This window comes from Lucilia sericata, unplaced genomic scaffold, assembly GCF_015586225.1.
Source record: "Lucilia sericata isolate MDLA Ls3-8-SP2 unplaced genomic scaffold, ASM1558622v1 Contig000441F_arrow, whole genome shotgun sequence".
Taxonomy (NCBI): Eukaryota; Metazoa; Arthropoda; class Insecta; order Diptera; family Calliphoridae; genus Lucilia; species Lucilia sericata.
This window is the reverse complement of record NW_023994456.1, coordinates 35,237-63,157: the sequence shown is the minus strand read 5'-3', so window position 1 is coordinate 63,157 and position 27,921 is coordinate 35,237. Positions and strand designations below refer to the sequence as shown.

General features: G+C 35.4%; 1 protein-coding gene across 1 annotated transcript in view; it reads left to right on the top strand.

Annotated features, from left to right (window-relative positions):
- The window catches only part of LOC119604896 (zinc finger protein rotund-like), a gene marked incomplete at its 3' end in the record, with an annotated part of 62,180 nt that extends 34,797 nt beyond the window's left edge, over positions 1-27,383 (top strand). The window contains exons 3-4 of the mRNA XM_037957794.1: positions 26,859-26,909; positions 27,187-27,383. Of these exons, the coding sequence (XP_037813722.1) occupies positions 26,859-26,909; positions 27,187-27,383 (248 nt within the window). The remainder of the gene's footprint in view (positions 1-26,858; positions 26,910-27,186) is intronic.
- Between the last annotated feature and the right edge of the window lie 538 nt (positions 27,384-27,921).

Here is a 27,921-nt window from a genome sequence, read left to right as displayed (position 1 = left end):
TCAAAAGGAATCCAATTTTATTCACTATTTCATCGGAATTTTTTGATCAATTGTGGTCCAAAATTAATCTATTGTATTTAGGGCGGTGCTCTGAACAGGACATTCCGATTTTCCGGTGTTTTTTTCCTACATTAATGTTACTTTTTAAATTTATCAAGTACTTAAGCTTATTATCTTGCCGTGATATAAATTTGCCCAAGTCCATTTCTAAGGCACTGATCTTTAGATTTGAGTGTAATATGCTCACGTAGTGTTCACTAGACCTTTCTGAATACATTCCCGTAGGTTCCGCACACCTAACGTTAAAAATTTAACACATACGAAGAGTCAACTGAACCATACCTTGAATCTTCCAATAACTTATTTAAAAGCGCGGAAAGTTTCTTCCGATTTTAGTATTTAATATTGTATTTTTTAGCTCAAATTTATGTAGTTGGTCAGATGAGTTCCTATTTGTATCGAAAAATTTTAAATTTCGACAATGAGTGAGAGGTAAGCCATTTAATATACAAAACTTGAAAAACAATACCCTGGTTTTTAAACATTAGCGTGGAGGGCTATCTGTATTGGTACATTATTCAACTTTAGGGGCGGGAATCTTAGTGAAAATGGAGTTAGTAATTACAAATGAGCAATACACGAGCATTTTTAATAAAAATCCTGGAATAAATGGCGTAAAAATGGTCTTGGGAGACTTCATGTCTCAACAGATTCATGACTTCAAACACACAACAAAGGCTAAATATCATTATTGTACGAATAAAAACACTGAAAAATTGGAAAAACCTGCTCAGAGCACCGCCCTAAATCCAATAGATTAATTTTGGACCACAATTGATAAAAAATTCTGATGAAGTAGTGAATAAAAATAGATTCCTTTTGAAAATAATCATATGCGGGAAAACAAGAGGAAGGGAAAGCGATTGGGAATAATAATGGTAAAAAAATACCACAATGGTTTAAGTAGATCCAAATATTCAAAACAGAACCAAAATAGATACAAAATTTTGATATACAATAAAATTAAATAATGATATATAAAATTTACACTTTATTTTGTCCGATAAAAAAGTGATTTTACTTTAATTTTTGACGTTATACAGAAAAGTTTTTAGTACAATAATTTTGTTTTATTGTTATTTTTGTAGCATTTAAAAAAATTTTCTATATTCAATAATCATTTAACAGATTTTGTCGCTGATAGAATATAGTATTAGTACTTTTGCACTTTATTTTGTCCGATAGTGTATATGCATGTATGTATGTGTACAGATTTCTTTGGTTTCATAATGATGACGTTATACCATATTGAAAATAAATTAAGAAGGGGTATATGTCTAAACATCGCCAAGTGGAATTTATTTATTTACGCGCTTTTTGACGAAGCTGTCCTTTTTTTGTTTTTACACTTTTTGGGGTTATTTGTCTGGTTTTTACTCAAAATATTGCTTTGTTATTTCGAAAAGCCAAAGTATTTTACAGATTTTACTTTATCATTATATTTTTTAAATAGTATGCGTAATTTTGTAAATAAGAAAACCGCCCTGTATTTGATTTTGAAGTTCGATATGTACACACTCTTCAAATAAGGATTTTAAATTTATAAATATTCGTCTAATATTAAGCATAATACTTAAACAAGTGCCAATATTTGCTTATATAGAGTAGAGAGAAGGAGTCTATACTTTGGAAATATTATCCCCCAATTGAAGCTTTTAGTTTTAATAATTCAAATTGAAGTGTTTTCGCTTTTTAAATGTTAGCTAATCGATGTCTATAGCCTGATTATGTCGCAGAAAATCATTATCTACTAATGAAACCAGAGGACTTCTGCACCCAAATGATGTATTTTTAGTATTTTCTTGGTGGCAAGAAAATGCTGATCTAGTTTGTTTTACGGATGGGTCTAAACAAATATATGGCAAAACGGGATCGGGTATTTGTGGTCCCAACTTCCAAGAGGCCATCACCATGGGATACTATCGTTCAATTTTTCAAGCAGAAATATAAGCCATCTTTATTTGTGCTAGGGAGTGTTTAAGGAGAAGAACCAAGGGATTAAGAATGTTTATAATGCCGGACAACCAAGCATCACTAAAGGTCTTAATGTCATCTGAAATTAGGTCGGGTGTTGCTTGACTTCACTTAAAGAATTATATAGACATAAAAAAGGACTTTATATTGGATACCTGGTTTGGAGTGTCACTCTGGCAATGAAAGGTCGGACTGTCTGGCAGTGAAAGGGCGAACTGCCTGGCAAATAAGGGTGCTAGTCACCAATTATTGATCCTGATCCCATCTTTGGTATTCCCCGAGAATATGAAAAGGTTAAGTGTGACTCTTGGGTATATCCTGAATTCATTCGCCATTGGGAAGCAATACCAGGGCTCAGACAAACAAAACGTTTTATAACACTGTCAAAGGAAAAATCTCAAAAGCTACTAGCGTTAATAAAAGCGATGTTAGAGTACTAACGGTATTGTTTACTGGTATTGTTTACTGGTATTGTTTACTGTGGTCTACCTCAGAACATATTGTATGTAACTGCCCATTATGGGGGTCTTGCAGAGCTAAGATTATAGGGGCTGCCTTAGGTTAGATTAATAGGAGGATGTATAGTACATCAAATCAGAAGAAATACACCTAGGCCACTATCGGGCCTGTTGTGCGCTCCTTTTCATGAAAAAAAATTTGTTCATACATTATTTTTCAATGTTCAGAAACTCAGTTTCCTGGACGTAATTCCTAAGAATTTTCCAATCAGTGTTAGTAAGGAATGTTATATCCGGAATAACATCACTTCCAAGATACGTGGATCTAACTTCGACGAATGCTTGAGAGTGACAAAGAAAGTGCTCCGGCCAATTTTGTAAAGATGTACTCGTAATCCTGTATGTCTACTCAGAGGAGATTTCTCGTCTTATTCTCATCAGGGTCATCCCTGATGAGGTTCTCTTTGAGGTTCTACCCACCGTTTCATTATTCCAAGAGGCCTTATGGGATTCTCTCATCCATATTTTTAATTCAGCTTATGTTGTGTCGAAAGGTTTTACATTCGTCAGGTTAACCACCTTTAACTACCCTTTCGTTACTGACTACTCCCGAGTGGCCTGATACCCATATGATGTAAACCTTACCTCTGGGAGAGTATTCAGTTGAAGCTTTCTTACAATCCAATACGGTCTTTAATTCTATCACCTGATATCGCCCTAATTGTAATCACAGGCCACTTTGTAATTGGATACATGTCGGTATGTATGGTAGAGCTTTTTTGCATGATCTCGACTGTCGCTGAGATGTGTCACTAGTAAATATGATCAGATTTTTTGGGGGTACCAGCTGGTTCTCGCGGGACCCACAGGAATCGTCAACGAAACTAGGGAGGGAAACTACTTATCCCTTTATGTATAAACCACAATGGGTCGCAAAATATTGGAATGAACTCGCTAACTTGCGAGCAACGCACACAACCTAACCTAAAGAGTAGACTTCGCGTTCTTCACTCACTAGGGTTACAGTTTCATTATTCCAACCGGCCGTATGGTATTCTCTCACAAATAATTTTAATTCTGCTGTTGTTGTGTCGAAAGCTTTTGCATTCGTCAGGTTAAATTACTCGAGTTTCGTTCCCTTTAAAGCAAGTACATTCGTTCTTTCGTTGCATATTATTCTCGAATAGCTGGTACTCTTGTATGTGATCAAACATATTCTGGTGGACTGAGAGTCCAAATGTTCAGTGTGATGAAATGATGCTTTGAGGTAGCTCATTGACATCTCCATGAGGTCAATAACACGATTATACGACTAATGAGCTGCGTGATATGTTGAGGGAGAACTAAGATGACCTAAGTTTATAAATTATTGTTTTAATTGTGAGTTTTAATTGTATAATTTGATGTCTTTATGCCGAATTATAAAGATTAATGTAACATATTAGTATTCATTCAAATAAAACTTTAAATTAATTAAACAATATGTAAGTAATTTGCAAAACCCTTAGTATGCTTTTAGGATGACAAATATATGAATTTTGTTGCGTTTTTTAAATTTTATTTTCGTTTCAAACTTTAAGCTACATCTATGTAAAACCACCACAGACCAAAAAACCAATACAAACTTTTTTCAAATGTATAAAAAAAAAATTATACAATTAAATAAATTTGTTAACGAAATTTTCTAACATTTTAATGACCAGCAATAAAAAAACACACACACTCTCATACAGCACAACCTCAGACCACAGCTAAAATGAAAAAAATAAAGGAAGCAACTTAAAAAACAGTTAAAACAAATACAAATACTATTGCAAATCTAGCATTTGATGGTTACAATTTAATATATTTTTTACATACGAAAAATTTTGGAAAAAAGCGAAAAAATCTGAACGAAAAAGGACACAAAAAATACGCCAGCTTAAAAAATCAATATAACCAGACAGAGGGAAAAAAATACGATAAAATTTTTAAAAAACAAAATGCGAAAAAAAAACATTAGAAAAAGGTTAACAAAATTGACAAAGTAAGAGTACAACAGCAACAAAACAAAATAATCCGTAAAAAATCAAGAAAAACAATTTTTTTCCTAGCAAAAATTTGAACGCATATACTCAAACGAACAAATACAAAAAAAATGCAGTTTGTGAGTAAAAGCTAAAAAATATTTGAACGTTTTGCAAACGTTGTTCTATGTCGACATCAAAAACAAAAAAAAAAGAAGAAATAGTAGAAGATAAAAAAAATTCAAGCGCAAGCCGGAGAATAAGGGAACAGTAACAGCAATGAAAAATATTGTTTGTAAAGGCAAAGGATATGGCAAAAAGAATGTTGTACCAAGTTTGAGGATTTGAAAATAAAATTTGTAGAATAACACAAAAAAAAAGAAGGGAAAAAACCAAGCAAATTTCAAAACATCATTATCGTTTTTGCAATAAAATAATCATCATCTTAGTGAACATCATTATCTTCATTATCATGAAGATGATGTTAAAAATGCTACTACTACAACTTCTACTACTAATACAAGTAGTACGAATACTACATACAATACTGACTGCTGCATGCATACTCATGCACCACCAACCATCATCACCTACCTACCACACTTCTATGAAATTCTTCTTCCTGTTGGAGTTTTGTCCTGCATGTCTGTTTACATTTCTCTTTATATGTGTGTGTCTGTGTGTTTGTATATGACTATGTGTATTTGTAGAAGGCTTTTTCCAACGCATACTCAATTTTTTATTTCAACTAAATTCTTTTTTTCGGATTTTTTTACTTTCTTAATGACTGCGGCTGAGTTGCCCACCCAACGCATCAATATAAACGCGAACGAATGTCCATTGCTGGAGAAAAAGAAAAAAATGAAGCAAATTATGAAAAAATACGAAATATATTTCCTAATACTCTTCCTTTTTTTTAGCCAACAACTCCAAACAATTTTTCTACTTCTCCCCACAATGAACTACTGGATAATGTGTATTTGTTAGGGCATTTGCAACATTTGTTTTATAAATATATTGTTTGATTATCTCGATCTTTGAAAGATAGTTTTGTATACAATAGTACCACTGATACTGACTTATGCTGCAATAAAAAATTTGTTTAGTTGTATCCTTCATACACAGAGTATTTACTGAGAATACATAGTATCATACTAACCTGGGACTTGCTCTTGTTTTTCTAACATTCATCAAGTTAACTTCCTCTAGTTCCTTTCCTCTTCTAACGGGTATATTTTCTCTTTCATTGGCAGTTATCACAAGTTTCCGAGTTCAATATAGATTTCAAGGTCGAATTTGTCTCCCAGTTTAGAGCCATCCGAGTAGAAAGTGATTCCTAGGACTATTTCATCCAATATTCCGTTTGACCATGATATACTTTGGTCATCGAGAGAACTAATTAGTACTTGTAACATATGTAATCGGATTCATTAGTGACATATATTTGAGACGATCCAGAACATGAAAGAGTTTTGCTCCAGACATCTTGGCTTCTAAACAATTCCTGGATTCCCATACGACCTGACAACTGTCCAATCAAATAGTTACCAGTACCAAGAAGTCTTTTCCATTTCTTCTTTTTCCCATTGAAAGAGTTTCATCCAAGATTAGGTTAGCTTACGTGGGTTGGTCGCTAATATTGAGAGAATGTTTCCCTCCCTAATTTCATTGACTACTTGGTTCGTTCGGCCTTCGTGAAAACCAGCCGATGCTTCTAATAAAATCGATCATGTTTACAAGGCTCTTAACACTCTGATCTCTGAGACAGTCCAGATCATGGAAAAGAGCTCTACCAAGATAGAGTAGTCTGTGCTCTTGTAAGGTTGTGAAGTCACATAGAAAGTGTTGTACCGATTCCACTTCTTCTACGTCCAAGCAGCTTCTACAGTAGCTTTAACGTGAGTAGCCCATACGTTCCGACATATGTCCAATCATACAGCGCCCAGTAATTATACTAGTTAGAAGCCTAATCGAGGTCTTAGTAAGAGACGAGAGAGTTCTAGTCCTATCTGTTGTCAGAGTGGGCCAGAGCAGTCTCGATATTCTATAAATGGAGATATTAGACCACCTGAGTTCCGTCTCACTCAAAGCCCATTTATCAATCAATTTTGATTGGGTCGCCAGGTGAGTGTGAATATCCTTTTACGCAAGGATTAAGTCTACGGACGTCCCTTTGGTTGCGCATTCATCAGATATTTCGAATTTTCGAGATTTAGTTCCCGGATTCTTCTCGCTGCTGTATAGATGGCATATATCTCTGCCTGAAGGGCCGTGCAGGTGTCAGGTAGTCGAAGAGATAGTAGAAGATTTAGTTTTTCGGAAAAGATTCCAGATCCTGTGCCCCTTTCTGTTTTTTAGCCATCAGTAGAGATTGAGATCACGTCGTTACTTAGGACAGTGTTCGCGGCCCAATCATCCCTTGTCGGTATTGTGGTCTTGAATGACCTATTAAAATTCAGTGTAGATAGAATGTAGCCTGCCCCATGATTGTCCTGCCTATCTTTTGTAAGATGGTGCCGTGACCAATGCGGTCGTGCTTCAGTCCGTTCGACTGTTTAAGTCGTAGAGCAGATTTAGCAGAAATGCATTTGATATATGTATCAGAGGGAGTTATATTTAGCATCATCTCTAGACTAGCCTGAGGGGTGGAGTTCAAACAGCCAGTGGTTGCAGGACATACTAATCTTTGTACCTTGTTTAGAATAGAGAGGTAAGTCTTGATATCCACCGTTCTCTACCAAACAAGAGCTCCGTAGGTCAAAATAGGTCTTATGACCGCGGGTACATCCAGTGCAAAATATATGGTTTAAGATCCCATCTTTTCCCAGAGGTTTTCTTACATATATAGAAGGCACATAATGCCTTCTTCATTCGACTCTCAGCATTATGTTTCCACGTGAGCTTAGACTATAGTCATTCATTCTGAAAATTATTTTATTTACGACAAGATTCCACAGGAGTAGAGAGATGACACCACCTTGTGGTGTGACCCTTGTCACAACTTTTCTTGCCTTGCCAATACCCATATTAAAGTTAATGGCCCTGCTCTTGAGCATGTTTTCTGTGCAATTTTTTATCCGCTGATCAACACCTAGGTCACCCAGTTCATCGACTATTACGGATATGTTTACGTTGTTAAACGCACAATCAATGTCCAAGAATGGTGCCATAACATATTCTCTTATGTCAAGTGCCTTCTAGTGCCATATGGTTCACTTTTCCCGCTTTGGGTATAAATACCACTGTAACCTGTCGCCATAATTTAGGAATATATCCTGTGTCCAGGCTGCTGCTAAATATCATAATTAGCCATGGCATATGCCATCTGGACATGGAGATTAAGGGGCTTGAAGGATGACACCGCCCACGACATTTTCTCCATACTAACAATGTAACTGACTAATTCACTTATGTAGATTCGAGAAGTATCGAGGTGCTCCAAAGGGGAGCCTTCATTTTCATCATCTCTACAACCCGGATGGTCCCTTTGTTTAATTGGGGGAAATCCCCAAATAACAAAGTGTCATCTCAGTTACGTCAGGATACAAATGCATTTGGGAAGATATTTCCACCTTATTGCTTTCAAGATATTGTTAATGATTGACATCTCAGGATTTAGTTGTCGAGTGTATCTCGCTGTCGAAGGTTGCGTTGCTTTGTCTTATTTGTAATCTGATTCAAAGTCGACTTTTGTAGGAGGTTACCATGACCAATGCACCAGGCTTCCGGAATATATGAGGCGATTTAGTAGAAATACACTTGATATAAACTAAAGCTGTAATTTTTCCTAATGTCTGCAATTTTCTCCGATTTTCGTCAATTTTTAAGTCAAAGACGACGATAATGACTATGGCTGTAAGGCAGGGAATATATCATATGATTCTTTAGATTTAAAGGGCGGAAAAAATCACAGTACAAGCTACACTTGTGGCAATATTGATGTGGCTACAACGATATTAATGATATCCCAATGTTGGAACATGGAAGTTTCAACTTGTTGAGATCATTTCTGATTAATAACTAAACACGTTACAATGCCTGCTACGGAGTATATTTTCATTGATTGGAAATTGAAGCGGATTTTCAGTCAAGGAGTCCTTTCCCAATGAACCACATGCCAATTTACAACATTCAGACCATCCCACACCATGGTAACCACTGAGCCTGATCATATGTAATTTAGGAAATCGGGGAAGAATATCAATAGCAAGGGGTTTCCTTTCAAAGAGTTCTTTCTCATTGAACTACATGCCAATTTCCCTTTGGCCTGATACAACAGCATCGGAACCGTATATAATGTTGCGGTCAACTTGGATGCAGAAATAACCACTGATAGCGGACAAAGAATCGGCAGGTTTGGTGGCACCTAACTATTGACGAGCGGTCTTTACAACATTCAAATCCTCTCACACCATCGGAATCACTGGCCCGGAGCTCATGTAGTTGACCAAATCGGTAAAGAAGGGACGCGTAGTTAAATCGACATAGTGTCATAGTCACCAAACATATGACGAGCGGTCTTTACAACATACAATTCCCCCCACAACATGGGAACCACTGAGTCGGAGCTCATGTAGTTGACCAAATCCGTAAGGGAGGGATGCGTAGACAAGTCGGCATAGTGTTTCTCCAACAAGTTACTGGAGGTTCTCGTGTATGTCATGGAAATAATATTTGAATAAAAGAAGACTCTTACTTCTTTTCTGAGCAAATTACATCTTCTCAAGTTGCTTTAATTTGTGGGAAAAGTAAACGCCCATCTTTATGTCTAAATGCCAGGAACCTTGCCGGCTACAAGCTGGAGTCGGAAGGATTATCAAACTATTCTTTTCCTGGCTTCTGAAAACTGGACGACTGAATGATAACACACAATATCATTCAGTCGTCCAGTTTTCAGGTCAAAGTCTCTTCAACAGCAGCATTACCCTCTGATAGTTTAGTGCTCTAGTGTGGTAGACCGGAGATCGTGGGTTCGTTTTCCACCAGAGGTAATGGTAAAAGAGCGCACAACAGGACCGATAGATACCTCGGTTTTGATATATGTAACTAACGAATGAACTACCCATTTAACTTGCCCTATAAATTAAGAAAGAGATCAACACTCTCATCGAAATGGGATCCGTTTTAACTACTGAAAAATGCAAGCATAAGTCATACGCTCAGAGTTTCGACCAGTGGTGAAACTTATCTTATAACGTAGGGCTAACACAACTTCGTTATCGATCATATTTGGTTAACATCTTCTAGTACTTCTTTTTCCTTAAAAAAAAGCCATACATACAATAATATTAAATATTTTTTTCTTTGTTGTTTTAGTTCATAGAACCCTTAACCAAACTGAACAGCCATCCATCCATCTATTCAGTCATACATTCTTTTTTAGATTTTATAAGGTCTGCTGCTGAATGTGTGTACAATTGTGTGGTACGAGCGTTTGTTAAGGTGGCATCATCATGACGCTCCACTAGTACCAAACAAAAAAAAAATTTAATAATACTACGATGACTACACTGATGTAGTTAAACAGAATCGGTGTATGAAACACATTTCGCGCTTTGTATAAAACTTGGAAAAAAAATATTTTCAAAATAGGTTTGGTCTTGCCAAAGGGGTTACAGTGCAAAAAACAGACACAAAAAAGGATACAAATACACAAAGCCACGAACACACACACACTCCAACTGCAAACTCTTACCCATACTTGTACAGAAAACGAAAATAAATAAAAAGAAAATCGGGTAAAAACTGTAAAAAATTGTTTTGAATTTTTTGCATCACCCACCCACTGGACTGACTGGATCTTCCTTTTTAGTCCTGTCCAAAAGGTTTGAGTATTGAATGTTTTTTTTTTGCGCTCTTGCTCTCTTTCTATGAATGTGTTATTTTTAAGTTGTTTTCTGGGTTTGTGTGTGAGAGTGCGTTTATGTTGTTGTGTTTTCTTTTGGTTTTTTTATTTTGGTGTGTGTGAGTTTTCGTTGTTTTTCGCCTTTTTTTCGTAACACGGTGTGTAGGAGTTTGAGAAAAAGGTAGTTTTGAGAAGGCTTTGCAAAATGCAATTGTAGTAGTAGTAGTGTACACGATGTAGTATTTATTTATGTTTGTGTGTAAGAGAGCTTTGTTTTTTGTTGTTTAAGTTTAAGTGTGAGTTTTCAAACCTTAACCATGGTCAAATCCCTAACCCTTTTGCTTACATCCTTAAACCCCTAGAGGCGTGGGTTGGTGGTTGGTGTGTAAGTTAGCCGTGCGTTTCTCTAGCAAAATCCTCAAAGTGTTGGCTGAGTAGGGCTAGGATGTTTTGCAAAAACAAAAACTCCAACAACAGCAAAAGCAACAAACTCAACGCCATGGATTTTCATGTTCATGTTAATTATACCACTGTTGTCCTTTTTTTCACTTCCTATTTCCGGTTTTTCTATGTCTCTTAATTTTTATTTAAATTTTGCCAGTGTACTCGAAATTATCATCTTGGTGTTGGCTTTTTAAATTTAACCAGTCTGACCAGTCAGTCCTTTAAACCTCTAATAAAAATAAATAAAATATGTATAAATAAAATTTCTTTTGTTTAGAATTCAAATTCTCTAAATCACCGGTGTTTTTTTTGTATACTATTTTGCATTACAATTCATTTTTCTCTTGCATATTTTTTTTTTTTTTTTTTGTTACTAAAAATAAAAGTTTTTTTCTTCCTCTGCTTGAATTTTTTTCTAGACTCTAAATTGTTTTAGGAGTTTATTGGTTTTTATATGCCTGCGTTTTATTTCCTTTGTTTGTTGCATGACTGGCAATAAGAATTTAACAAAAAAAATATAAAAATATGAACTTAAAAATTGTTTACTCTGTCACCTTTTATTACAATTTTTTTTTCGCTGTGAACTTAGATGACCGTCGATTTTTTATTATGATTTTTTTTTCAAGCCAATAAATTGTTGTATTTTTTTTGTGATGTATTCATATGAAATTTTTTTTCTATTCTACTATTTTGTTCAAATAACTGGGTTATTAGTTTTATGTTACAATCAGATTTGTTTCTATTAAATTCGTGGATTATTTAATTCAATGTTTTGTGATATATTTTTACTTTTCAAATAGCAATAAGAAATCCTACAAATATGATATCAAATTAAAATTGTACTTAACTCAGTTTTGAATTTAACATCTTTCTTAAAATCTTTTATTAAACTTGGAGAACATATTTTCAAAATAGGTTTGATCTTGCCAAAGAGGTTACATTAGTTAGTACATAGAGGGAAAAGGAAATATACACGCCTGGTACCAAATTGACACCAAAGAGTTTGTAATTTTTCAATAACATCCGTTGTCAAGTATATACATACGTACGACAATACTACGGCAACAATTCGTTGTCGAAATCTAAGTTTTATACACATCCGTTGTCTAAATGTTAACAAACGTGGTAAGCTCACTATTGGCAACGGATTGTTTGTCAATAGTGAGCTTACCACGTTTGTTAATATTTAGACAACGGATGTGTATAAACTTTAGATTTCGTCAACGAATTGTTGCAATGTTGTCAACATTACATAGTGTTGTCGTACGTATGTATATAATTTGACAACGGATGGTATTGAAAAATCATAAACAGTTTGGTGTCAATTTGGTACTAGGCGTGTATATTTATTTTTCCCTATATGTAGAAACATTGAAACATACTACAGTCATGACCTTTGTGTAACTTTCACCGGAAAGCTCATTTCATTGGGTTCATTTTCAGAAGCCAATATATATTTGAGACGACATTTTGACCTTATTACTTTATAAATATTAATGATAGACGTCTCAAAATTTAAATATCAGTATCTTTTCGTTGCCATAAATCGATGGTTATAGTACTAGAACGAATTCGAAGGTCTTCTTTGGAAGGTTCATAAGCTCAGTCTCATGGATGAAGTTCTTTAGAATTTTAAAGCCAATGTTTTTACCTATCCATAACGAAGAAAATGTTTCAGTGCATGGCTGAAGCTCTATATTAGTTTTCGTAGTCGAGAGTATCCATCAGAATACGAGAATACCAGTTATATTGGCCTTATTTCACGCTGGAACTTTTATAACCACAGAGTGAGCTTATTAGACCAGCACCGTCCCTTTGGTTCTATCTAATCTCTGATCCCGTTGCTTAACTTGAGAGAGATGCAAACACATCACTTCCGTTTACAACCACACAGCACGTAATGGGTAGACCGAAAAACGAATTCATCAAACACACACTATGGTAAATCTGGCATGAACAGAATAAACTCTGAACATACCCGGACAAGGAGGGAATATCGTTGAATTTATCACCTTACATCGATCACTATTCAACTCAGCACACACTCATTATGAAAAATATCCGACCCACATATCCCACATCCATCCCGTATCGTATACACTTGACAGCAATTATTTTCTCCTCCTCTAACTCCTCTGCGGGTTATCCGTTGTCTCTGTAACATAGTTCACTGCACGCAAACAGTCAAGTAGAGTCGAAGAGACTCCGTTTTTGAGTCGGCAACAGCATTGAATTTATGGCGAAGGAACCTCTCTAATAACCGTAGACTACCGGCTTGCGTGGTACCAGATTATGTAGTTCTCTGGTTTGACACCATTTCAAACCTTTCCAATAGCCGTAGACGTAGACAGATTATGTGGTTCTCTGGTCCGACACCATTTCAAGGAAAGACAGATCGTCACTAGTTTATAGTCCCGGTAGACTAGATGTGTTGTTGCAATAACACCAAGATTAGGGAAGATCATCAAGGTAACATGCCCTCGGGGGGAGTGCATACCTAAGTCAGACTTTTTGATCTATGGAAGTTCCTCATGTAAAGGGATCTACCATTCATTTAATACAAGTACCCGTGTGAGAATATATCGCCAGCGTTTTGAACTTCGCTTTCGTTATCGCTAACGATTTTGCATTTTTTAGGTTGAATTCTTTAAGTTATGTCCCCTATTTAGATTATAGCCGAGTCCCTTAAACCTATATAATTCAGAGTTTTTTTTAATGGGAGAGAGGATATTTTAAAGTTCAATGTAGCCTAATTGATCTTTGCTTATCGGTTTATATGTATGTCGGTCTCATAATTTATTCAGGTCGGGGATTTAATCTTGATTTTTGGGCTTTTAATATATTGCCCCATGTCTGTTCCATCTTCCTGTTTTGAGCTGTCCATATAGTAGGTATAGCCTCTATGACTTGCTCAAATGTTCCATTGACGATGAAATTTTGCTCTGGCGATCGGACATGTCCACTATAAATTAATGACATGATCAACATTCAACTTTGGTCGATTAGATCTCGATTTTGGGATTTTAACATAATGCCCCATGTCTGTTCCATCTTCCTGTTTTGACCTGCTCATATAGCATAGACTATTACACTTGTTCAAATATTCTATTCGTACTGGAAGTTTTGCTCTGGCGATCGGATACATCTGATGTCCACTAAATATACATTAATGACATGATCTTCATTCGCCTTTGGTTGATTTTTATAAGATTAGCTTTTCTTCTCGATTATGGCACTGGTTTACCACTTAGCAACTTATGAGCTTAGGTTTACGGCTATAGTTTATGGACAATTTAGTTTGAAAGATATCAAAAAATACACTTAGATCAATATCAGGCCCGTTGTGCGCTCCTTTACTAGATTATCTAGTAGGGATCGAATCCATTACCTCCGGACTGACAGACAAAAAGAGTTCATTTGATAGTAGATTGTATAGAAGTTATCTTATCTGTAGCCAAGACATTCCGTTAGTTACCCCTGCAGTTCGGGTGGACAGCCGGAAGTAACTATTTAACCTAACATTTAGGATTACCCCTAGCCACAAACTGTCCAGCTGATTAGATATTTTATCATGTGCTAGTTTTACGAGATACATATATATATAGTTAATCGTCACTCCATAGATTCAAAAGAGACAGTAAGAAAACTATTCCAGGGAATGTCAACACAGCTTTTCTCTTAAGTATCTACTTTCTAGTTTATTTAGGGAAAGTTTCCGCTCTTTTTCACAAAAGGGGAACTAAAGTGATGACTGTACTTCCATGATGAAAGGAGAATTAGAGCCAACATGGTAGTTAGACGTTAGTGTAAATTACTGAATTGACTTTTTGCCAAACTGCTGAGACATCCTGAGGATTGTTGTTGTTGTTGTAATAGCTAAAACTATACAATAATCTAGTTGGGGAGTTCTACATCAATGTCCAGGCCTAAAAATTGGGTTACTTCAACTTCAACTGGATGCGTTCATAAATCCATTGGACGGAGCGAAGTAGGGTTGGCTGGGCAGTTGAATATGTGGTGGGTGTCATGGGGACCCTGACCACATGCAGGACATCGAAGTTGTGCCAGAACTACTCTTGTTTTCCGCGTCAGGTTTTCTTCCGTGTCTGCTATGGGCGGTGGGCGACCTCCAAGTACGACATTCATGCGGTATCCTGCTACCGCGGAATTTATGGCGTCTCTATGAATGTCGTTCAAAGCTGCCGTATACGAGGTCTGATCCAATGGATCCTGCACATATTTGTATATGTTTTTCTCGTATATACGAAGATTCTTCCTGACATGCCTCGGGGGAGTATCCAACTGTGTGATGTTCAAGTTGGGATGACTCCTCCGATGACATCCCAGGAGGAACTGTTTAGTCAACATGACGTTGTGTTCCTTGACTGGGAGGAGCTTAGTATCCTCGTGCAGGTGATGTTCCGAGGTAATTTGTAAGCAGCCCATTACAGTCCTTAGGGTGGCGTTTTGGCAGCAATGAATGTTTCTCCACTGGGTATCACTGAGCGAAGTTGACCATACTGGAGCAGCATAATTATCCACTGACCGACCAATCGTTTTATATGTAGCTAACAAGGTTTCTTTATTCATACCCCAAGTGCTGCCGGCTAGCGCTTTGAGGTCCTTGTTTCTACTTTTCAACTTGTGCGTGATTGCAGTGGCGTAAGCTGAGGAAGTAAAGAGGCTATCAAATGTGATTTTTGGGTGGTGCACGGTCGGAATTTGGACTCCATCGACCACGATGCTTAGGGTAGCATAACTAGCAAAGTTGGAGGCGGCTATTCTGATATGAAAAATCGTTGACGTCAGTAAGGTAATTCTTATGTGAATAGGCATTGACGTCAGTAAGATATGACAGATTTCAAAGAAGCGCAAGACTTGGGTTTCAACAGTGTTAAATCCGTACTGCTATACCGATGCTGATTTTTGATTGTATTCCGATAATCGTATATATCACGTATATAACATCTACATAATCCAAACCATCGGCTCAGCCTTAGTTTTCACAATAATGGACTCTAATATCAGGTTAAAGAGCATGGTAACACAATCTTGCCTCACTCCTCAACCTCAGTGAACTGTATAAGGGGCTTCGCTGTATGAGGATGTTCTGAAGACGTTGTCAAATAGTTAAGTTCTAATTACAAAATTTTTAGTTTTATATTATTTAAAAAATAGCTTTTTTTGTAATTTAAAAAATTTCCAAACAATAATATGTATTAATTAATAAGATATTTTATAAGTATTATATTATTCCGCTCAAAACCACTGAACGTAGTAGTATGTCATCATAATATTATAACCACAAAACAAGGAGTCCTTTCTTTCATCCTTCATCGTCTACTTCTATTTATAGAATTTTATTGCTGTTTTCTTTTTTCTGCTACATATTTTTTTCTCTTATACATTTTTTATATGTTTCAAGATTTTTTACAGTTTTTCGAAAAAAAAGATTCTCAAACAAACAAAGAAAAAAGCTCGGACAAATGATACAGACAGAAAAAAAACGACTTAAACATTTAAAAGAAACAAAAAACGTACTACGTCTAGTTTTTTCTTGCTTCCTTTTTTTTTTGCAAGAGGACGAAAAAGCAGCCACCAACAGGGGGAATTCCAGCGACTTTTTTTATATAAAGTTTTTTTCCAAATGATTTTTTCTATATGATTTTTTTCTTATTGTGTCGTTGTTATTTTTTTTTTCTAAGTTTATATGATTTTTTTTTTAGATTTTATTCTAACAATATATAAACCTAGGTCATGTCCATGTTTTCTATTTTATTTTTATTATTTTGTTGTTGTTGATTTTTTTATATTTTTTTTATAATATTTGGCTTCGGCTGGTTAGTTGGAATTTGTTAGAATTGATTTCATATAGAAAACAAACTGAAAAAATATGCGCTATTTTTTCTAACATTTTTTTTTTCTTCTCAAATAACTGAATTTTAACCTATATCCTTTATGTTTTGATTGTATTAGATTAAATACAAACAGCTGTATACATACACATATAAATCTGTGTGCATTTTTTTCCGCCAATTGTTAAAGTAATAGAAATTTAATGGATTTGTTGGAAAATTGAGTACTTAAATGCCTTTTGAGGTGTAGTAATAATGGAATTTGCTATTTTTAATATTTTTTTTCAATTAGTTTATTGAATGTTTAAAGTATTTAAACTATTGTTTAATATAATTTAGAAAAATTTTTAAATATTTTTAAAATAGCTCTAAAAAGTTTATTTGGTGGGTGTTAATGAAGTGAAGCATGTTAGTAAGCATTCCCTGAAAGTAATCGTAACGGTAACTCAATAATGGGTCAAAATATTTCGTATGCTATTATTTTGGGATGAAAGTTGGTATCGAAAATTTTAAATACATTTTGATCTAGACTGAATATAAAACGTGCACTTTGCTCGAGTACTTGAGCTATCTAATCTCTGACCATTGATGTCCTGTTGTTTAACTTCCGAGATGCAAAAACATAATTTCCGTTTATAACCACGCAGATGGGATGGCCTTTGGTGATTCGGCAACAGCACCTAAAGACGTAACCGGTAGACGATACGAATCCATAAAGTAAGCCGAGACTATGTTCTTAATCACAGTGGCACACTGTGGTAATTCTGGTATGAACAGAGTTTACTCTGGACAAGGAAGAAAAATTCAATGGTATCACTAGTATAAGATACCTTTCATCCATCACCATTCAATCCAGATCACTTCCCATTAATCCAATACACTCATAAGAGAACAACATCCGACACACTTACTCGGGTTGGCAAGGCCCGTATACCCCTACATTCATCCTGTATCATATACTATTAATATCAACGCATTTCATATCTGTTGCATCAGTCTTTTAACCGCAACCTACCCTTCCCGCGAATTTGGGTTTATAGAAAATTTTGGTAAAAAGAATTATAATCGGTAAAGTCTGTAATTCAAGATAAATTCGGTGCTATTACCGAGACAACAGATAATCAACAGAGCAGTGACTGTGAAACTAAGCGTTGGAAAAGAGTTGGTGTCAAGTGTACAGCCACTACGTGGATCCCGAACGAACCTCAACCAACTCACCAGCAAGTCCTGCGGGCAACTGGCCACCCGTAGTACCAGATTATGTGGTTCCATGGTTAAACCCCATATTAAACCAATCCAGGCAGACTAGAGGTACTAGTAGCAACTCTTTACCCTGGGACTGCAATACTCCAAGATAGGGGTCTTTCATCAAGGAAACATGTCTGGGGGATGCAAGTTGATTGACAGTTGCGGGTAATCGAGGTGGGAATTGGGGGTCAGTGGGTAGCCCCTCAAAGTATTTATATTTTTTGAAATCGCCAAAAATCCAGTTTTGATTGGAATGAGCTGAAATTAAAAATATAACTATTCCTTGAGAAGATCTACAAAAAAATGCTTTGCTCTTTTGCTTTAAAAGATATTTAGGTTTAGTTTTTTTTGTTCTTAAATTTTCCCGATCTATTTTTAGTTTCTTTAATGTGCCGGGCCTAAGGAGGACCGCAAATTTTTTTAAAAATATCTCATAGTTTTCTGACAAAATTCTAAAAAAAAAACTAAAGAAAACATTTCAACAGTTATTTTGTCACTATAAAAGTGAGACGCATTCAAAGTTGCAATGTATAAAAAATACTCTATTTTTTCTATAGAAACAAATTTTCTTCAGGACTTTATACAAATTTTATATTATCCGAAAAGAGAACTTAATATAGAAACGTATGAAATTAAACTTGGCTCATTTAAGCGAGCATTGCCCCCACCAACTCTATCTAAACTTGGTCAGTTTTGAAATAAATATTATGATTTGAATAAAAAATTTTAAAAACTCAAAGCACCGATCCTCACAACGATCCTAAATTTATATAGTCAAATATGTTTCTTAAATATATACAAAGTATTTTTACTACAACACGGTAAATAGCGTCAAAAAACAAATTTTTTGAACACATATTATCCGCTTTAGGAATTTCGGTATTTGTGTATAGAAAAAGAAAAAAGTGGTAATGACATTATTTTAGAAAGACTTGGATCTATATACATATGTCCAAAAGTTTGTTACGATATCTTCATTCGTTTAAATTTTACATTAATTCAAATTTTATATTTGATTTAAAAAATCTATATTATGATTTTTGAACTTTTTCGTAAATGTTGTTCTAATAAAAGATCCGTTATATTATATACCTATTAAAGTTTAATCCCCAAGTTATAATGTTTTCAAATGATACCAAAAACTTGTGTAAAAGCTTTAATCTTAATCACCAGAAAGTTTTCAAACTTATATCGAATCATTAACCCCGATTTATGTTTGGAATTTGATGTTTCAGTTCAGTTTCGTAGCGAAAACCAGTTATTTCTTGTTATTTTACCCCTCACCACTTTTGTGAGGAGGGTATATTGGGTTTGTGCTCATGTTTGTAACGCACAATAATATTGGTATTATATAAAGTATACCAATCGGCTTAGAATCATTTTCTGAGTCGATTTAGCTATGTCCGTACTACAGCTCACAATTTTGAGGATAATTCAATAAAATTTGGTACATGATCTTCTATTATCTCAGGGACAAAGTCTATTGAAAATGGTTAAGATCGGTTTATTATTTAATCTAGCCCCCGTACAACTGAACCCCCGAATAGGGCTTGTAAACCTTGTAATCAAACTTTGATCGTCTATTGTACCATAGACGAAGCCCATTGAAAATGGTTTACATTGGTCCATTATTTCACTTAGCCCCCATACAAAAAGCCGAATAGGGTTTTTAAGTTCATAATTATGTTTAATATATACGCATCACAAAAGAAAGCTGCAAAACCAATTTCTTTACTAGCCTTGATAACCCTCATGAATTCTATAATTATAGGGCTTCAATTTACCCTAGCTCCTATACCAAGTCCTCTTCAAAATATAGCTTAAATGTCCACAATTTTATTCAACAATAAATAGCTTAAGGATATCTAAGGCAAGGTACAATTCCACTTAAATGCTTTATTATAAAAACTAAATCACAGTTTATTTTTATAACTGGTGTAGGGTATTATATGGTCGGCCTCGCCCAACTATAATTTCTTACTTGTTTAAATACTACAAATGTTAATTTTTCAAACAAATTAATACAATTTCGGATTTAATGAAGTAATTTAATATTTGTTATTTCTCTTTTTAGGCCAAAATGAATGATCATCATAATAATCTGCAAAAAGGTAATTTATATTCAACACAATATTCTTCTATTAATACTATAATTAATTGATTAACTTACATGCAATCTCAATACAAGAGACACAAAAAAATCTCTTAAAGATTCTTAACTGTTTATTTTATCGATACTTTGGGTCTAATCTTTAGCACATCTCATGCTGAAATGTATCAGTATGTTGTGAGTGGATGCATTTAGTTGTTAGGTATGTTCATATGTATGTATATATTCCCCCTCCAAGTCATTGTGTTTAACACTGATATCATCTTTAAAACAACTAACAAAGTTGAAAAAAAAAAACAACTACTCCAGCAAGAACTTAAAGAATTTGGAAGAACAAAAAAATGCACTACGAAGAGAGTTTGTATCTGTGATTTAATCTTTTGAAAAATCTTAAACTAAATTTAACAAGCTCAACTGAAAACAAAAACAAAACAAAAGATAAACAAACTAAACTAAACTGTAGAGAGGTAAAAATTCTTTTGTGCCAGCAGGGAGGTCTTGGCAGTATTGGCTGTCATTATGCAGCAACTAAAGAATATGTGTTTCTTAAATGAAAATTGTGTCCTGTAGCTGGATGTAGTCTCAGGCTGTAGTTTGCATTTTCTTTGCCACACTCTGTGTAAATGTCATTGTGTGTGTGTGTGTGTGAGAGTCTTTTGTTGGGAATTTATGTTAAACAACGTTGTAACGATGTTGTTGCATGTCTCGTTTAATTTAATTTAACCACAATATAATTCCTGTATTTATATATATTTTAGTTAAAGCTTTACTTAGTATATTATCTAGGTTTTTTGTTAACATTTTTGTTTTCCTATCATTGTGAGATTTTATTTGTATATTAAGTTCTTAAAACAAGTAAATTTGATGCCGTTCGATAAGAGGTTAAGTGTCATTATTTAAAAAAAAATAACAAATAAAATTTTGTGATATTTTAATAATAAAACAATGGCTTTTTATGAGTCATTATTTCACAAAATACTTCATATTATAAAATATATTGTTATCAGCTTCACAAATGTAAATACATTTTGTATTTGTTTTCAAATTCCATTGTTTTAACAATTAACTTTATTTGTTGTTTATTGGAGATCAAAATATCTAAAAATAAAACGATAAACATACATATTGAAGTTTGAAACTATTGAAAGAATATTCATCAAGTCTGACAGACAACTTTCTTCTAATAAAGTCAAGAATTATGGGTTAGAGCATAGGGTTTCAAATGGTCAAAACCAAGAAGTGCAAAACTAGGTAGGTAGGTTGATAGGAGGATGTATACTACATCAAATCCAAAGAAATACACCTAGGCCACTATCGGGCCTGTTGTGCGCTCCTTATCATGGAAAAAAAGGGAACTGAATGAATTATTTTTCAATGTTCAGAAACTCAGTTTCCTGAACGTAATTCCTAAGAATCTTCCAATCAGTGTTAGTCAGGAATGTTATTTCCGGAATAACATCACTTCCAAGATACTTGGATCTAACTTCCACGAATGCCTGGCAGTGGCAAAGAAAGTGCTCCAGAGTTTCACTGTCCTCTCCACATGCTCTACATTCGTCTGAATCCGAACGTCCAATTTTGCTGAGATGTGCACGTAATCCTGTGTGTCCACTCAGAATATGTACCATCATACTAACTTTAGACTTGCTCATTTTGAGGAGATTTTTCGTCTTGCTCTCATCAGGGTCACCCCATAGGATCTTCGTGGTTCTACCCACTGTTTCATTATTCCAAGAGGCCTTATGGGATTCTCTCATCCATATTTTTAGTTCAGCTTTTGTTGCGTCGAATGGTTTTGCGTTTGTCAGGTTAACTGCCTCGTGCTCCCTTCCCTTTAAAGCTATTACATTCGCCCTTTCGTTACCGACTACTCCCGAGTGGGCTGGTACCCATATGATGTGAACCTTACCTCTGAGAGAGTAGTCAGTTAAAGCTTTCTTACAATCCAATACGGTCTTAGATTTAGTTCTATCGCCTGATATTGCCCTAATTGCCTTCCTGCTGTCGGTAAATATATTAAGCGCTGTGGGCGCCATATTTATTCTAATCCAATTTACGCATTCCGTTATTGCTCGTACTTCTGCCTGGAAGCTTGTGTTATGATTTGGTAAACGGTGGTTTATATCTGTTTCGGGGTCTTCAATATTGAGCCCCAGCCCCACTTTGTCCCCCAATTTAGAGGCATTCGTGTAACAACAGATTCCTAATGGTTTTTTGCTCTAATATTCCGCTGGACTAAAACATTCTATCTGGGATCAGCGTTTCAAAGTTTCCCAAATATTCTGTGTCTGGTATACGATCAGGCACGTCCGATGATTGTGTATAACCTTCCAATGTGTCCAGTATACATTGATGACGTGTCCTATAACCACTTTTGGCCAGTTCGCCTAAAGTAAAGAGCCGTTCGGCTGTAAGCGCCGCCTCATATCTTAAATATGTTTCAATGGGTGGAATATCTAGCAACGTTTCCAGAGCCTTGGTTGAAGTAGTACACATGGCACCACTTATACCCAAGCAGCATGTACGCTGAACTCCTTGTAGTAGTTTGATATTGCACTTTTTGTCTATAGCAGTTCACTAGATTATTGAAGGTCTAATTACACTTATATAAAGTCAATTTGTCATATTAGGACTAAGACCCCAATTCATGCATATAATTCGCCCAGCACCGATGTGTCTTGTTGATCCTATCCTCTAAGTACTTAACTTTGTCTGTCAATGGTATCTTCTTGCCCAGGAAGAAAGGTTCAGTAAACGTAGAAATTTTCGTCTTTCTTGTGAAAAGACAGATTTCCGTTTTTGCGGGTTAACATTTAGGTTGAGCCCAGCTCAAGGCCGTAATCAGAGCCTCCTCAGCTCTTCTACATAAGTAATTTGGATCCTTTCCCTTTAAAAGTATTACGACATCGTCTGCATAGCAGACAGGTCTAAGTCCTTTCTCGGTTAGTGTCCTTAGGAGGCTATTAATCGTGGTAACCCAGAGTAAAATACCACCCTATGGTATACCGCGAAATACCTTTTTCCTGATAGTTATATCGTACATCTCGCAGCTTATCCATCTGTTCCTTAGCATGTGGTTGATCCAGTTACGGAGCATTCGGTCAAAATTAAACTGGTCTAGGGATTGGATAAGAGTATCAGTGTGCATGTTATTGAAGGCGCCTTCGATGTCAATGCATACCGCCAGTGTATATAGTTTGCTATCAAAGGATGCACCTATGTAGTGGACAACATCGTTTAAAGCGGTAAAGTGCAAAACTAAACTACCATTTAATGCACAGTGGTGCAGAATCAAAACGATTTTTTTTTTTCGTTGTAAGTTAGACAACAAAATTTTTGAGATTTTTGCTTCCTCTTCAGCATCTTCAAAACATAAACTATACGCCCATGTTAAATTTTATTCCGATCGGACCATCCGTTTAGAAGTCCATATTTATAAAAAATGTTGATTCTGCCCCACTGTGTTTAGCTAGAAGTGGTTCAAGTGGTATTTTATGTGGTCAACTCTCAACAATTACTTTCAACAATGGCGATAAAATCTAAATTTCGTCATTTATCCGAAAACTTTTGGTGTAACAACTTTTACTCGTACTTAGCTTCTTTCACGACTCACCACCGCCCCTTTCTACATGTTTCTGCCGGTCCAAGTACAATCACTTAGCTCAAGTACTAGAGCTATCTAATCTCTTGCCATAGTAGACCCCTTGAGAAATGACAGGTATCATGAGACATGTATCATCATATATAACCCGACAAGGAAAGGGCAATAACTAGTTCAGAGTAAATAGAACATCAAACCATATTGATGTTATGAGGAATGCTCATTTCCCAAGAAAATTCTCATCATCTAAAAACTTACCACAGTGCATTCCTTAATCTCAAAGCCGAGCAACCAAACTACAGAGGATACATTTGATCAGACTAAATATACTGGTAGCACCTCTTTTACCCAGGCTTATAATAACACCAAGATGGGAGGGGTCATCAAGGTAACATGCTCCCGGGGGTGGTACGAAACAGAAATTTAATAGCTAATCACAATACTAACTTCCCGGCAGAAGTCCATGCATTAACGAAATGTGTAACCAGGATTGGTAGAAATATGGCGCCAACCTAGGTCTATATCAGGTGATAAGATATAACCTTAAAGAGGTAAGAAAACATTTACCGAATACATTGTCCTGAGGTAGGCTTTACATCATATCATATAACAGGCCACTCGAGAATATTCGGCAACGTAAGAGCGAATGTACTTGCTTTAAAGGGAAGAGAATTCGAGCAAGTAAAAGTGAGGAAATGCAAAATCGTTCAAGTCAACGAGGGCTAAATTTAAAATATGGACAAGAGAACTGAATAATGGTAAAAATTTGAAAGTAATTTCGGTCATATATGTAGCTACCGGAGCTGTTCTTGACAAAGGTCATTCCGAATGTTCAGTTGCGACTTGTTTTTTAAGCATTCTCGGCCTTATGTCATGAATAAAATGAAACTTATTGTGTCATTTATTGTTAGTTTATCGGCATAAAGTGGATTCAAAGGAAACAATCGAAAAGTTTCAAATGGCACGACTTTGGAGACAAGTTTTGATTTCAGCATACAGATGGTTACGGTCATCGTATGGTACGTTGTATGTATTATCCTGTTGAAATAACACATCGACCGAATCAATGTCATCCATATTGTCAAAATTAAAGAAATCATGGACGGTAATTCGGGCTCCGTTATAATTTTTGAAGAAATAAGGTGCGTTTATGCCACGAGCCATAAACCGTACCCAACGGTGAATTTTCTGCATGTAATGGAGTGTCTGGGTCTGTTCTAGATTAACTTCACTCCATATGCCTTCATAAGTCCAAAATTAGCCTAATCGCTGAACACAATTTTGCGGTAAAACATCGAGTCAATTTCGATGAATGTGTTTAAAATTTAATTTTCTGTGTTCAGTTCGTTGATCTAGGTTAGGTTGATAGGAGGATGTATACTATATCAAATCCAAAGAAATGCACCTAGGACACTATCGGGCCTGTTGTGCGCTCCTTTTTATGAAAAAATTCACTGAATGCATTATTTTTCAATATTCAGAAACTCAGTTTCCTGGACATAATTCCTAAGAATTGTCCAATCAGTGGCAAAGAAAGTGCTCCAAAATGTTATTGACCTCTACACATGCTCTACATTTCTCTGAATCCGTACGTCCAATTTTGTATAGATGTGCTCGTAATCCTGTGTGTCCACTCAGAATACGTACCATCATACTAACCACGGACATGCTCATTTTGAGGAGATTTCTCGTCTTGCTCTCATCATACTCGCCCCATAGGATCTGAGTATTTCTACCTACCGTTTCATTATTTCATGAGGCCATATGAGATTCTCTCACCCGCAATTTTAATTCAGCTTTTGTTGCGTCGAATGGTTTTGCGTTTGTCAGGTTAACTACTTCGAGTTGATCTAAGTAGACTTAATTATATCTTGATCCTGGGTAGCAAAGCCATAATCCGTATTTCATAATAATATTGAGGCTGTAACCGGTAGGTAGCCCGCAAAACCCCAAGCGTACACCTCAAGGATTGTATTTCCTAACAAGTTATAGCCAGTAAATCATAATTGGTTACAGAGAGCTATAGAATTAGCTAACGGATTGCATTTGTAGTTTGTTGACAACAAAATATTCTCTAGCTTAAGCATTAATATATCTTATCGAATAGTTCTATATTGTTAATATATTTAGTGAAGAACAAAGTTGTATCCCATTAACAGCTTAATTATATCCCTGAGATACAAGGCAGCAGTGTAGTAAAGAAAACAGACCCCTAAAGAACTTTAACAGACAAAAAAGCGAATAACAAGGAAAATCTCTGGTTAGTTATACTTGGAAGCTATCCTTTTGCAATCGTTTAGAGAAAATCTAAAGTAAAATTTAGAAAATTTTAGCATTAATTATTAATTCTTTAATGTCTAGACAGAATTGATGACAACGGAACAGCTTTACCTTGCCACATTTGCACTGACAATTATTTCATAATAATGGCAAATGTTTGCTTCAACTCAATGGATATTCAAACAAACAACAAGAAATTCCATTATATAAAAGCAGAGCAGAGTAGTAAAACTGCAAAAGAAAACGATTACAGGCACATTCCAGCTGTCAATCAAATATCGATTGTAAAACCATAACTAATCTATAATTTTAGTAAGTTTAATTAAAACACCAAGCAATCAGATGAAACGAATTGGCCGATGCACGTACAAGACGTGTCAGCTTTTGAGTAATTTTTTGGCATTGAGACTTAAGATACACCATCGCCACCACCACCGCCACAACCAATCAATGCTGGCAATGGTATCTATGAAGAAGTTTGCAACGGTCCAGTAAAAAGATGCCGACATAAACTTAGTCAAGCTGGCAAAAGACCATAAAAAGACAAACTGCGCGGACAGACAGACAGACAAATGTTCCAGTGGACAAATATCAAGAGTTAGGTAGTGTTGTATTTGAAAATTGTTACACAAACCATACATGGGCGCTCAATAGGTGGCGCCACCATTTATCTGTATCTTTGATCAAACGTTTGTATAACTATAACTATAAGTTATATTTCTGACACACTTTAATGTTTATACGATCTGCTGCAACTCTTTAGGAATCGTTACTTACTACTACTCACTTGTCTTAGAAGCTTCATGTGATTTATATTTATTTAGTATTTTATTGTTTTTTTCCTTTCTTCAGTCACTAACTAAATTCACTAAAACTTAAACAAGTAACATCATTATTAATTGTTGCATTAAACATGTATGAGTTTAGAAAAAAAAGAAGAAAATCTATTAAAAACATGTTTTCATTTTTACTTTTAGGTCATTTCATAGACGACAATCGTTTGGAACATCATGCTGTAACACCACAAGGTAAGTTAAAGAAACAAGAGCCACTACTTGAAATACGATTTCAAAGAGTTTAGATATAGTTTAGGATATAGTTTATTAAACTTCTAACAACATTTTCTAGGCCCATTATGAGACCTACTGCTCGTTAAAAGTACTCTTAAAGTAAAGAGCTATAAGAAGTTATATGTTGTACCCCCAATTGTTGCTCTAATACTTCTTCTTTTACTCTTAATAAGTTGTCTTAAAAGATATTCTTAATAGAACATTATCTAATTGTTGTTTATCTTTGTCTATTTAGGAGGCAGTGTTTTGAGTTCTGCCGGTGGTGGTCATCATGGTAATCATGTTGGTCATCATAGTTCCGCCTCTGCCGCTGCCCTTCTTGTTGTTCCTCAACCCATTAATGCCACAAAAATTGGTTCTTCTCTAGGTGGTTCCGGCGGTGGTGGCGGTGGAGGCACAGGTCGCAAATATCAATGCAAAATGTGTCCTCAGGTAAGTGAAGTTTTGAGTATTACATTCTTTTAGTTCGATGCAATTGTTTTTGGTTTTTTAATAATACATGACATAAATATACCACAAATGTCGTACATTATACGAAATGCTTCGTGTCTTCGAAAGATTAAGTTTTTCTGTATCAAAGGCATTTAGCTTCCGACTAAACAGAAAAATTCGAGAAAGTTGGTTCTATATCATGAATATGAACCAAACTCTACAGAATAAGGGAAAGTGATAAAACGAAATAAGGATATGAGTACGAGGAAAGAGGGAGTAATGTTTGTGGATGTTAAACTTGAAGTCGATGTTATGATATAGAGAGGTTTTTGGGGAAATAGTGTTTGTAAATATTTAACTTAAATGGACAATTATTATATTCCATTGGGAAGATGCTGGCAAGGAGAAAGATTTTCTCTAGAATGAGTAAGGGTGCATTAAATAAGAAAAATGTTAACTTCTCGAATGATAAGATCCAACACTCGCCATTAACCCTTTACTAACGCCTTGTTCCCTGTTACTTCAAAACTCTTTTAGA